This window comes from Aphis gossypii, chromosome 1, assembly GCF_020184175.1.
Source record: "Aphis gossypii isolate Hap1 chromosome 1, ASM2018417v2, whole genome shotgun sequence".
Classification (NCBI taxonomy): domain Eukaryota; kingdom Metazoa; phylum Arthropoda; class Insecta; order Hemiptera; family Aphididae; genus Aphis; species Aphis gossypii.
This window is the reverse complement of record NC_065530.1, coordinates 35,421,460-35,437,170: the sequence shown is the minus strand read 5'-3', so window position 1 is coordinate 35,437,170 and position 15,711 is coordinate 35,421,460. Positions and strand designations below refer to the sequence as shown.

Sequence of the window (15,711 nt, the reverse complement as noted above, 5' to 3'; positions counted from 1 at the left end):
GATATATGTGTTAAGATTTAAAAAAATAAATTTTAATTGATTCTTATTGAGAAATATATATTTGAAGTAAAACAATTAAATTAATACATTTTTTTTACAATAGCATTAATTAAATGAAAATAAAACCAAACAAATTATCAAATTAGCTCCATTTAATAGGTAAACACTATTATTACGGTGTAGTATAGGACGTATGCAAATATATTTAAATTTGAACTAAGATTTTTGTCCACCTATATCAAGACAGGTATTGGTAGGTATTATTGAGAAATATTACTGTACATCGTCTGTATTTGTAAAATAAAGGATTAGGTTTAAAATACATTGGAATATAAATTTTTTTGCCGAGACTTAATCATTTTGCCCGTGAAGTCGATTTTTGTTGACGATCATATTAAATACCTATTTAAATATATTGTGTAACAATATTTAAATGAGTACGACAGCGAATGGTGACACGAATACAAAAATAAAATGACGGTACCTATTGATTGATCGATTTCATTCAAAATCTATATCTGACTGTCCCTCTATAATTAGAAAATTTAAAATTAGTAGGTAGGTAACTTGAAATATTGACACCTGCAAATATTATTATTGACGGCCGGTTTACAAACGTATTATTATACTTTTCATTTTTAACGACAAATGAGAAATACCATGATATATTATACCTATACTGATATCAGTTTCCGTCAAAATATTAATCATTTATTACGGTTCATTCAGTTTATTAATAATTACAGCTCGCAATGTGCCATTGTCCGTTTGTCCACCAATAAAAAATTCGGATTTTGGAAACCAATGGTTTTAATTTTTATGCAATACAGTACTTATCGGATACTTAGTATACTTACGTATAGACGTATAGTACGTACCAAATATATAGTATTTGTAATGGGTATTGTTTGCATTATACTATTATAGGTAGTGCCTTGAAATTAGTACTTACAAACTTAATCGTGAAAACGGTACAATATAATATATGTACAGCGATAGCCGATGATAACCATCAACGTTGGGACCCCGCAACTCGGTAATTTAAAAATATATATGAAAAGAATTGCATAAATAATTGATAATGATAAACATTGTTTTGTGATAAAAATCTTATAATTTAATCGAAAAAACTATTTATAAAGTACTCCAATTAATTATTTTTTTTTTTTTTACACTTAAAAAAATATATTCAAGAATTCCTACAACCTACACACTAATTTTTAGTGAAATGTTTTCCTTTGTCGAATTTCTTGTATTAAACTATTCTGTAATTTATCGAAAAATCATACAAATTTAATTGAATTGAAAATATTTACATAAAAATCTTTGTTTTATTTTCAAACCTGTTGTAATCACAGTGTTCTTTATATTTTCAAACTTAAATGAACGATAATCCATTAGAAGTGTTATATAGGTACGAGTACGTCGGAAAACTTCTCTTTACGTATTTTAAATATGTGATAGGTATCGTTGATATTCATACCATCTGGCATCTGGTAAACCATTTCAATCGTTTGAATTATATTATCCGTCTAATATTTTTGAAATTGTTTGAATTGTATTGTGTTAATGTAATCCTTATTTTTTTCAAAAAAAAACTTTAAAACTCTGTATTTTATTTATTTCGAATTTGACGATCAATTTTATCTGTATAACCTGTTGAATATTAATTATTTATACCTCTATAAAGTCCATGGAATCCGAAAAATTAATTTCAGAAAAATATTTAGTTATTGAATCTGGTAAAATATTCAAAAATTCTATTTTATATATTGTAATTAAATTTAACTGTAACTCTGAATCCGATAGTAAATCTAATACATTTTCAATTGAATTTGCAGAATTGGTTTTTTTTTAAATTTTGTGACATTTTTTATGGTCTAAAAATGTTTACAATAATTAAATGCTGAATTCAGCAATAATGTCCATCTTTAATAATGTAGTAGTGAATAAGTAGGTACTGTATGGTTGTGGTGGTAGTGGTAAGTTTAGTAATTAGTAGGTGCGATTTTTTTTTTTTTTTATTAATTTTTACTTTTCATAGGACATTTCAAAATATTTTGAGTTGATCAACCTTCGGGCAATGTTTTTTGGTTTTCTCCTCTACTCTATAGGTAGGTATGTAGTTTAAATACTTGAACACAATAATTTCTCGAATTAACCTTGTTGAGTGATGCACTATTGCATCGCTATTAATAAAACAATACATTGTAGTATGTTAAGCTGCATTCGATCAAACCACCAAACAATGTAATGCGAATATATTATAATGTATTGTACAAAACCAATTTTGTTAAAGAAATTTTATAATTAGTATTTTATAAATTTTCTTAGAAAAAAATAGATTTACACAAACTTGTATAAAATATGTACTTTTTATTAACAATATAAATATCTATAATTTACCTTTAATACATTTATTTTGTTAAGTATAATATTTTTTTAATTAAGCTTAAAAATTGGCATATAACCCTATTTTAAAATTATTCAAGCCATTTGTGGCACGTGCAGAAGGGGTTGAGTAATCACGACCAAATTTAACAGAAATTACTTTCCTAACCTAATCTAACCTGATCTATTAAAATGTTTAAAAATAATGCTGTGATTTCATTTTTCTATAGAACTTCGGTATTAATAAAAAAAAACTCTAAAAAAAATACATGTAAAAGCGTAGAAATATAAAAAAGAAATCATACATAGGCATTTTTTTTAGGCATAATTTATTTTATAATAAAATCCATACGTGTTGTATTTCACTAGATAACAATTTGTCTCCTAATGAAATCTAGTTCTTATAAAAATAATTTAAGTGTACTGACATGACAGAGCTTTAATTTAATTTTTTTTCTACGGGAGCCGTTTAGGTGTTTACCTGTTTGTTAGACCTTTTTTGACGGGAGCCTTTTGGAAATAAATAAGCAAACAACAGACGGGAGCCGTTTGGGATCCGACGGAATTTTTATACTAAATTATATTTTTATTTTAACACTGGAACCTACGTATAGGTAACTTTCATAATTCATATTAAAATATTTGCTAAGAAGACGTCACACCCGCATGTGTGTTGTCTCCGTCTTACATACATAATAACATAGCAAATTTTCTTTCAGCGCAATCAATTTTATGCTGTTATGTAAAATATTAAAACTTTAAAATGCTCGTATCTCACTTAAAAATTAAAATATCAATAAAAGTCTACGAGATGCCTTAGATAATATTATTACTTTTAAGTTAGATAATAGGTAAATTGACTCAATAATATTAAAGCTAATAGCATAAAATTGATTCGGTTAAACGAAAATTTGCTATATTGTATTTATGTATAAAACGGAGACGGCACAACGGGAGCTGTGACATTCTCTTAAAGCGAAATATTTTAAATTTTCTTCGGATAAAAACTTTATTGCCTTTATATTGATAATTGATATTAAAAATTATATGCTATTATAAATCGAAATTTAATTATTAGCATGGAGCATCTACGTAAAGATTGTAAGCTGCTATATAGGTATTAAGTATTAACCCTTGTAATCGAAGCTCATGTACTTACGCATAAAACATTGAACATATTTGTAAATTAATGAAAAGGAATCTGAGCAGGTAGTGTCTACAGATGGGCTAATTATTATTTAAGTTATCGTTTTAATATATTATTTTTTTTACTGTTTATGATAGTACCAACACTACAACATATTATAGTCGGAAAATGTTAACATTTTTTTTTTTTTTTTTGTTGTTCATAAATTATTAATAATTATTATTATGACGCGGAATTTAACGTACCTACCTATTAAAAAAACAAAAAACCATTTCCTTAAAAACAAAATTAATTATTTATTCATTAATATATACCTACATTATAATAAAACTTTAAATATTTCCTTTAATATCGTTTTTAATTTAATGTTAAATAAAGATATTTTTGTATCATTTTAATTTACGCGATTTAGCGTCATCACGATTTATGCAAGTCGTAAATAAATCGATCCATCTATTTATATGTATACAGAAGTTCTCACGTTAAGATGGAAGTTCCACTAAATACTTCACTGTTTTTATCGATATTTTAACCATAATATTTATTTTATACTCGAGATAACCCCAATATTGTTAAATAACTATTTGTACACAAATAGAATTGACATTACCATTAAAAAAGTATATTGTATTGCACATGCGTGTATAGAAATAATTAAAGTGTTGATATTTTCTTAAAATGTGTATTTTGGTATAACAGAAAGAACTTATAGGTACCTATGGTGTATCTACTCTCTACATATTATGGTCATCCAGCTGAAATATGTGGTGGTTTCTCTTATCTAAAACGGCTAAAACACATTGTATATTCATATACATACCTATAATAATATATATCTGCCTCCAGAAGATGAACATTTTATTTTTCAGACCGTTGTGCAGCCGCTGACACATTTATTTAGCTGGGTCGGTACTTATGTGTAAAAATATACGTAATAAAAATATTATCACACCGAAGTAAAATTATTAATATTTATTTAGTTTTTAATTTTTTTTTTTTTTATTGTTAACGTTTTCTACATGAAACGTATTTTGATAAAACGAATTTCTATACAACTTAATTCATTCTTACATAAATACATAACATATGAAAAGTGTGCAAAAAAATGTACAAAATACAAAATAATAGTTTAAAATCTTAAGTTCGTTGAAATATAAAACTGATTTTATGTTTACACGAAGGCAATGTTTCGGAACATTAAAAAAAAAGTGCAATTTGCATTTAAATCCACTCTCTAATAATATTATTATCTCAGTTATAAATAAAATTTATATTGTACATTTTAATACTAAAATACCTTTACCTTTACATTATGCAGCGCTGCTGTAGGTATACGCGTACGTAGTAGGTATAAAGCGTATTTTGGATTATATAAATAAATTTACATCACATTTGTGGCAGAGAATTGTCAATACTATTTCTTTCGGATATTTTCACTTTCTATATTCTTATTTTAAATTCTATGTGTAGCTAAATATATCGTATATATATAAATCGGATTTATATTTTTGATTGATGAAATTACCACGCTGAATATGTCTTTTGATAAAGGGTTGATTGCAATAATGCTAGTATAATCATTGGTGTCAGCCACGATATGACGTGTTCCCTAAACTTCTATACGACTTCTATACCTACGTGCAAGGTCCGTCGTATAATAAAAAGTATAAAAAGGCATTTAAATAGGTAATATTTTCAATCCGAAACGAAAATCGGTGGTTATTACTTATTGTTATCTCCTTTAACGAAGAAATATAATTATGAATAACCCATACATGACAAATCAATATAGCCTTATAGTGTTTATAGTACTACTAATATAATACAATATTTCTTTTACTATATAAGTATTAAGTATATTTAATTTAACTTAGGTATGAAATAACTAACGCCGGACGGTTTTGAACAATAGAACTTGGTTATCTTATGACTAATAATTTATACCTAGCATTTATCAAAACTGCAAGGCCGGTAAAGTTAACTAATAGGTAATGTTAAATTAATACAATATTGAAAAATATAAATTTAATTTAATACAATTTTGTTTTCTTGTAACTTTTAAAAATGACAAGCTAAAATGGAAAAAAATTAATATATGTAATAAAACATCAGTTACATTTTTTTACTAAATTTTTATGTCTATGCTACCTAATCCCATATGAAAATATGGTGTAAGTACCTACCTGTATAATTATAATTGTTTTTATTGTTTTTAATTATTTATTCACAGTTACATATATATTATATTATTGTATACACACAAAAACAAAAATATGTTCCTAGGTAGTAAAAATAATACTTTATATACGTAAATTATAAGAGATATACATATATTATGTATATTGTATAATACATGCATGAAAAATTATCAAAAAAAAATAACTGAATGGAAAGCAATCCAATCGAAAAATCCTGTACAGTCTCTACAAACCGAAGTCATAAGTCATTTAGGTCGATTTTTAGTATAACATATATACGATCGTACAATTATACACTTGCGACGTATAATTATAATTATAATATTTTAATATAGTTTTAAGGTTATTGTCAACTCGTAAATGTTATATTTCAAATAGCGTAAGTTATTAGTTCGAGTGCGAAATTATTCGAGAGCTTAACATTTTAAAATATACGTATTTACGTAAGAACTACCTACATCTTAAATACGTAATAAACTTCAACAGTGGTAGGTACTTGAGACTTTTTCTTTTAGTCGGCGGTATTTTGTATTTTTTAAATTAAAATTTTTTTTTTTTTTTGAATATTATGTACTGTATTGCGGGTAGAGTCATCGTCGACACTTTATTTCAGGCGCAACACGTAACTATATACATACATATATATACATATATATCATATATTCTAACGTTTATCGCGAGCACAGGACTTGCGGCCGATACGCGGTTGCCGGGGCGACGGCGCGCGATGTACCGCAGCCCAGGGCCTTATTTATTTGGCGCGCCGCTGCCACCAGTGGCATCGGGACCGGCGACACGCGCGCATTACACCGTACACCGGGCTGTACACGGGGAAAAACATCGCGGCCGCGACGATAACGGCTTACCATCGTCGCTGACCCGTCGGCGGTACATCGCCGGCCTCGTTGGGGGGGGTCCGAGCCCCGCGGCGTCGTCGGCCACCGGGGTGGGGGAGGGACTGCTGCAACAGTAGTATCGAGGGCGCGCGACGCGATGCGACGCCGCGAGTGCGCCGCCGACGCCGGAGAACCGCCGGACGCCCTGGACTGGGACCTGGACCTGAACCTGGAGCTGGAGCTCCGGGACGACCAACAGTCCAGGCTGTACCGTTACCTGTCCGAAGGGCACAGGCCCAGGTACAGGAACGAACCGCCGAGGAGGGCGGCCACGGTCACGGCGTTGGCCAACAGGTCAGTCGGTCGGCTATGTACAATAATTAATAATAATAAGACATTAACTCGCAATACGTCGTATTAATATTAATATAATATTATTAATTAGTATTATTATCGTGACTTTATTATTTTGCGGTCGAGCTGTTTACGAAAGTAACAATAATATGATGGCTTTTTATTTTCGTATTTTTTTTTTTTTTTATTTATTATTACTATTCCTTCTGATCGTAACAATGTTGCAGCGCTCTAAGGGCCCAGTCGACCTTACTTGCACGTTTATTTTGAATCATAATATTTATACAATGCGCATGTTGAAACCTTTATATGTACGAAATTTAGTTTTTCACATTTTTTAAATTATTATCGGAGGATCGGAGATATAGGTTTACATAATATTATTTCAATGATGATTATTATAATGGCAATAAAAAAACGCATTCTTTCGCAATATGTATAACATATACTATTATGAATAAATTCGTATTTAATAAAAATAACTAATGTACTATATTATAGTCATACTACCTAGTAAACTTATTTTGATTAGGTAACGTGGTTTCACCGTTCAACAGCAATGTAGTATAATGTAGGGTTTCTCTCTTTTTTTTTTTCAAAAAGTTCAAAAGTAATAATTTTTCATATTTTATATTATAGTACTGAAAAAAAAGTGTATATTAAATTTAAAAAATTTCTGTTTATACTTAAAATGTAAAATATTTATTGTAATTTTAATTTTTAACTGTATATTTTTAAAAAAAATTTAAAGTATATTGACATTTAACGTCATAAAAATATAAAATATATCCCAACCTTTATGAATTAACCTACCTATCATATCAATTTATATTATACGACCATGATAGATACGATTTATTATTATATTATTGGCACACACGAATTACCTTGTATAATTTTAAAAAGAAATTTACATAAATTTGGTTTTAATATAAATAAAATCATTTGAATATTTAATCTTATACCTGGTAGTTAGTTGAACAGTTTCTTAGTTTATTTCGTATATATTTATAAGGTTCATATTATATGTATTGATATAATTTTTCTAAATAATAGCTTTTGTTATCCCTGGTTCGAATATATTTTCATTACTTCAAACCAAAGCTGTATCCGGTGGAAGGTTAAGAGTTAAACTTCCCCGTACATTACTAAAAAATTATTTTAATTAATGCCCTGTTCAAAATATTATTTTAATGTACGTATACATTTAAGATTCCAAAATCCTTTTAAAAATAATATTAATAGTGATGCTTATTGTAATAACGATGAAAGAAACAAACAATCATACATATAATTTTTATTATTTTATCAATTATGATTTTATATTGTTGTTGATTATTTTTAATCTTAATAAAATTAATTTAATGAAATATAATATATTAATATATAACATAATATTATATATTATTTTATAGTACTAGATCTTATAACTTATAAAGTAAATATTAAAATATGAGAATATTAAATTGTTTACTACACAATATCAAACAATTATAAACTTTGAAAATATAAATTATATGAATAGGACCTGCAAACTTTAAAACTTTATTGAACCTACAATATATAATAATTTATCGTACGATAAAATGAATCGATAGATCAATTCATAATTTGTGATTACATTTACTGTATACAGTGTATTATGTTATTTAATGTAAATTATAAATGGCTGTTTTTCTGCTTATTATCCATTGTTTTTTTTTTATTATTATACATAATTTTTGTTTTTATTATATTTTATAGTATATGCTACGTAACGTTGGTTCGTTAGTAATAATATAATGATATACATACTTATTTGATTAATGATATTATTCATATAAAAACCAAGTGGTAGATAAAATTAATTATATTAAATATTTCATACTAAATTAATTCGACTGGATTCAATCAAACACAATAAATTTATTAGATTTTTAACAAACAGTTAAAATTTAATTGGTATTTAAACGTAAAAGTATAATATTAGTTCACATTTATTTATGTAAAGTAGTAAAATTTTTTTAAAACAAATTGAGCAGAAGTCTGAATTAAATAATCTGCTTTTTTTGATAATGTTTGATTCAGTAAAAATAATTTTGTTCGTAATATTATATGGCGATTTGAATTATTCAGTGGGCGGATTAAACGGTGACTGCAGTATAATATTATTCATAATATAATACTGTAGTGGTCCAGGAATATTATTTTTTATTAAGTACTTTTCTCTCACTCCCCCTCCCCTTACTTCGTTGAAAATTATACATAATATGTATATATTATATATATATCAGTAACAACTTACATGCTACGACTACAGTATAATGTATAAATGTTTTAAGTTTAATGAGATACTTCTTTTTTAATTCTCATAGGAAGGATTCAAACATACTTGTAAAAGAAATTGTAAAATATTTATTAATTCAAATTATATAGCTTAATAATATTTAGCTTTTGGAAAAAATATAATTTATTAATAAACCTAGTATAACTCATGAGATACACATCATATAAATTATTTTGTATATTATAATACAATTTTTTCTAACTATCTATTTATGTTAATATCGTTAATTTTTCGTTCAATTGAATTGTACCTGGCTATAATATAACATTATTATTTTTTAAATATTATTATTATTCTACCAATGTACACACACCTTAGTATTATTATAACTAATATTTACTCATGCGTATATATAACTACTATAATATAATGTTCTTGTCTCTAAATAATTTTTGTATTGGATCTTTGATGTTCCTTTATTTGTTTATGAAATATTATACCAATTTCAGTTGTTTTTTTTCAGAAAGCAATGCAAATATTATGTTCATGTTATTCATATTTCTATGTTAGTACACCTACCTAAGCTTACTTTTAAATTTTAATGCTTTGTGCGTACATGGTGAATTTTCGATTTTCATCCAAAGGTGTTTTAAAAATGTTTACAAGAAAGGTTACAATAGGCATGATGATTGACCTCTTTTCTTGTACTATGGTGGCGATATGAGCCACTATGAAAACTCAAAACAAAAAAAAAGGTTCTTAACGATAAAGAGAAAAAGGAAAAAGATATCTCGCTACCTATGTTTAATATTGTATAGATTTTAGTTATAAAAAAAATAACAAAATAGTAATATAATAGTTATTATAATTATCATCTATGCCTTATACCGGTAGCACATCAGTAAGTGATATATTATATACGTTCAATGTGTAGATAAATATTTACTAAAATATATTTATCATTAAAATTAGGTATCTAGTGATTATGTGTAAAATTGTATTACAAAATATTTGGAAATAGGGTGAATATGACAAAATAAAATTAGAGTATTAGATTAGCGGTTTAATATTAATCAAAAGTATTTCATCTCAAGTATGTTTAGATCACAAAAAAGACAAACATTTTAAATTTTATTTAAAAATTAAAATAACTGAATTTAATTTATTAAAATAATAATAATAATAAATATAATACATGATATAAATATTGATTAATAGATTTAAATGTAAAATACATATTACTCGCATTTCATATTATGTTTAAAAAAAAACATTTTTAACCTAAATTAGTTGGTTTTATAGGTACTTAACCAAGATTTTAAAAGCTAGAGGACTATATTTAATATTTATAAGTATTGCTTAAACACAGTATTAGGTATCTTGTTTTAAAGTGCTAAAATAACAATACATGTTTAATGCATCTTACTAAAATATTAAGTTATCTTTACAAAGTAAATACAGTTAATTTGAAAAATATTTTATGAAAATCAATTTTATGTAAGAGTAAATATGCACATATTATTTACCTATATAACATTCATATTTTATTACATTTTATTATACCACCGTGTTTCGTAATTTTACTTATATGTCATAGTTATTCAACATATTTTACATATTTTTAACATAGCATTGGTACATGACATGGGATATCTATATAAAAAAATATAAAATAATGGAACTTGCATTTCAGTGATACATTTTATAATCTTATAAATGATAATAACAACCAACTGAAAATATTTTTAGCAAATTATAATATTTTACCAGTATAAACTCAATAGAATTTTATAAGAATAAAACATCATTTGATTTTTAAATGAACTGTAAAAATTTACAAAATTTACACGTAAAACAAATTATAAAATAAAAAAAAATAAGGATTATATTATATTTTGTTTAGTTTATTAATTCATAATTTAAAAAAAAAACATTTTGACAATTAATATGCATATTATATAGACATGATCCATTATTATTGTTATAAATATTTATCGTTTTTACAGTGTTATAAGTTTATAACCACGGTTGTAGATATAGGCACAACGTGGTAATACAACTTTTTGTTTAAATAATTTTAATAGTTGAGTATATTATGATGGGTACTATAATAGCTAATATAATTAATATAAATATAAATATTATATACACAGAGAGAGATGGGTATTTACTACCTAATATTCGTGGATTAACTTAACGTTATGATTTATGATTTACGTGTGTACTTGCATCCTAAACATTACATTTGCTTTAACGTATCATAGTTTATAACATTGTTCTAGTTGTCTTTGTTTACTTAATAGATACAGATCAACTATTTTTCACTATATATTCTTTTTATTTGTTTCTGAATGGTTTAGTTTGGACAATAATAACTAATAAATAATAATACATAAGGCATATCGATAATATAATATTATGTAACACTACATTTAAATACGCTTTTTTGGCTTTTTTTTTAAAAAAAATACATTATTATAATAAGTTTTTAAACAATTTAAATATTGGAAAAAAAAAATCATCACGTCATTTCTAATTTTTTTATTATTTTTTTAATTAAATCATAAATAGGTACATAAATGTATGTTTGATAAATGACGAATGCAAAGAGAGGTTTTGGCGTTTTGCCAATATAGGTTTCTTTACACATACAGCGTGCGTACAATTGACGTAAATAAGTTGTATTTACATCATTATGCGCATTGTACAGTAACATTTGAGATTTGGTTAATTCATAACTGCAAGGGTGTCCTCCGGATTGTACACCAGCTGTTTACCTGCTGCTATAACGGAATGGGCATGGACCGGTTGCGTCTAAAACAAAATTTATAATTTACGATTAGTGTATTCATTGCGATCTTTATATTTTTGGTCGGTAAATCAATTGTTTTTACCTAATATATTGACCTTCAGATATGAAAAATATATTCAAACTAATTTCATCTATATTGAATCATCATATTATATATTATACGTACATAATTAGCTATGAATATTAAAATAATTACAAATTAAAACTTGTATTAATCAATTATTTACTGGGTGACCGGTTGAGTATTTGTTGTTTTGGGATAAAATGATTAAATGATTTGGAGCCAATAATAATCAATAATAGTGTCAGGATTTTTATGAAATGCCTTCATAACTAATCAATTAATGAATGAATTTGAGTGATATACTGATATTGATGTACTATATTATATTCAAAATCAAGTTTTCATTTGTTGCAAGTTACTTATTGACGTAATCGGTTCAATGAATTCCAGTGATTCCACAATATTTTACAATATAGGGTATTGAGTACCCTAGGTACTCAATGTCATAGATACGTAATTAATTATTTTTATTATATTTATAATACTTGAGTGTTTATTACTGTGTGTTTTTATTTTATTTAAGTAAAGTAATTAAAGGTGTACTAAATATAATAAATATTGTTTATATATAATTAATAAGTAAATTTAATAAGTAAATGACCAATACTTGTAACCTTGAAAATAACCAAGCTCAATTATTGGTCTTTGAACCCTAAAAATAATCGAACACAATTGGTTTATCAACCCTGAAAATAACCGGGCGCGATAAATTGGTGTATAAAAAGATCATTTTAAGCCCAATTGATGAACTCCCATTGGGATTTGTTGGTTTGTCAATACATTTTTTATTGAATAATTATGTTACAAAATATTTTTTTATTAACTAATTATATCATTATTTTTTATAGTTGTGTATTATTATTGGTAATTGGTGTACACACATATAATATATACCTACAACTTTTGTTATTTAATCGTACTATATATATTTCTAATTGTTTAAAAAAATACGTTCTTAACGAACCTTCCATAAATAATTGACACATAAAAAAAATTAACGACTTAAAAATGAATAAAATAGAATTAAATTATTAAAACTCTATGTTTAATAAAGACGTAGATATTTCTATAAACTGAAAGTGTTTAAATTTCAATTTTATTCAATACCACTAAAGTATTATTGGCATACATGATACAAATTTATGTTTTAATAAGAAAAAAATACATATCGCTTATCCATTTTTAATGAGTTGCCAATTCACCAAAATTAACATTACAATAAAAAATGTAGCAATTCTCAAATTTTTGTCGTCTAACAATTGTTGTCTATTTTTTTTTATGTAATGGCAAACCCTAGATTATGTATAATTGATTTGTATTTTATGTCTAGTAAAATCCAGAGAAAGAATAATTGCCCACAAGGTATAATAATTAAATTATTTTAACTCCCTTTACAGTTGTGATTATCAACAATAAAACAACAAGGTTATAACTTATAAGTGGCTATTTATGTTAAAAATAATGATTAAAACTATACACTTTATACATCTTTTCAAATATATGCTATAGCGAAGTTGAGCTACGTTTTCTGATTGAAACTAATTATTATAGTAATGTTAATTATTGTTATCGATACGTGTAACACTAACATACATAAATACATTTTAGTTACAAGTAAAATACTAAAAATAATAATACAACAATATTTTTAAATCGTATTGTGTAGTAACAGTTATTTTAGTCATTTCTAAATTTTAACTCATACGTCATTATCATGTAATAATAAGAATATGATGAGATAAGAATAATATTATTATGTACTTATCTATAACTTAAAATAATTTTTTAACAAATAAACAAAAACTTAAATTTAATTATTCGTACCCACACAATTTGTTTTTTTATTTTATTAACCGTTAAAAATTTAAAAATCACTCTCTTATTATTTTCGAACCACACACGCGATTCATGTCACAATAATAATAGAGGTCAACTGATGCGCGACCGAAAACCACTCCAGAGTGTTGATTCTTTGTTGCAGTATTTTTGCCTCCCCTAAAAAAAAAGGGGTTTATACACATTTTTTTATTCGCATTATTCAAAATATTCCCCCGGTAACTGCCATAACAATAGAAAATTTCTTTAGCTGACTGGATTGGTAGTGGTGAGTGGACAACAATAAAAATCTCCCTCACGAATACAACTTTTTTTCTCTTGAATTGGATATCGAATATTAAAATTATTTTGGGAACCACATTTTTTGTTTATCAATTTTTTCAATTCAAGTTGTATTTGAAAAATAAAACAAGAGAAATATTGAATAAAATTTATCTAAACAAAACTCATATAATACAAGAACGTGACATAGTAAATCACGTTTTTAATTTAGACGATGAAACGTGGTTTTATTTGACGAAACGCGAATTGAGGAGTGAAACCCTTAAGGGCTTACTTCTTTTGTAAAGCCAATGCCAATCAGAGGAAGTTTTCATTTTTTTTTCATTTTCGAGGAGATGTTTGTACACGCAGCAGCAAGTAATCAAATATAGACAGGAGAAACCAAACAATTGAGTACTCGACAAAGATTTAGGATAACGTCTATAAAATAGTTATTTATAATAGTTTTTTTATATATAGTTATGTAACAATGGAGGTTTACTTACTTTACTTACTCTCCTAAATATTTCTTTTTAAATAGAAGCCATAAAGAAAAAAAAATGGTCAATATCAGTATGTAAGAACTAGGTTCTATGATTTTCCAAGTTCACTTTACCTTAGCCTCTAACCAAAATAATGAATCAGAATTTATATATGTTTAGTATTAATTAACTGTATAGTAATATTTTAATACATTGTAGATGTTTATTATATTGTAATAATTTCGTGTTTAATACTGCTGTGTTTTAATAATTTAAAATATTATGCCAGTCTTTTGTGCATATAAATACAAATCTTACTATTATAGTCTATAATATATATATATATATACATAATACATATATTATGTAATATTATATAAGATGAGCTAACTTAAATAATTATTATTTGGTTAATTTAAAAATTGAAATCTTTTTTTTAATGCACCAATCTTTTTTTGTGCTTTAGTTTATAAAATACAATAATTAATAAAGTATTGATAGCGAATAGCAATGCATTACGAGAAGTGAGAAAATGAGTTCATGAATTTATTAGTGATCTACTATACCTGTATGTTTCTGTCATAATACGTTGCTGCAAAAAGTGTAATTTTATTTTTTATAACTGATGATTATATGAGAATATATAATAACTCATGTAGGTAGATACAATATATATATTTTTATGCCAGTGTGTTATGAATTTACTAAACAATATTATAATGATGAATTCATTATACTTCAATAGAATGAATAATCAAATAATATACCTTTGTATATAGCCACGTGCTAAAACTGAATTAATTCAAAATCTATTAGGGTACTCTACGTCTCTACGTTACCGGAGGGTCCAGTTTTGTAGTATTTTTGAAGGGTCAGATCAAAGAAAAAAAATGTATAAATAATAACAATAATGATAGTGAAAAACTAACCGATATTTAATTCATATTAAACTGTAACGACAATTTAGGACAATCGATCACAACTGCAAAAAATGCAAAAGCATATACAATTAAGCGATTACCCTTCTCTTATGTAAAAAGTTTAGTTTTGTCATTGCATATTAT

At 25.8% G+C, this 15,711-nt stretch overlaps 1 protein-coding gene across 1 annotated transcript in view; it reads left to right on the top strand.

The window, feature by feature from the left end:
- The first annotated feature begins 6,573 nt into the window (after positions 1–6,573).
- LOC114124827 (rap1 GTPase-activating protein 1) overlaps positions 6,574–15,711 on the top strand; it is a 159,109-nt gene continuing 149,971 nt past the window's right edge. Inside the window, exon 1 of the mRNA XM_027988252.2 lies at positions 6,574–6,926. Coding sequence (XP_027844053.2) covers positions 6,730–6,926 — 197 coding nt within the window. The 5' untranslated portion in view covers positions 6,574–6,729. The remainder of the gene's footprint in view (positions 6,927–15,711) is intronic.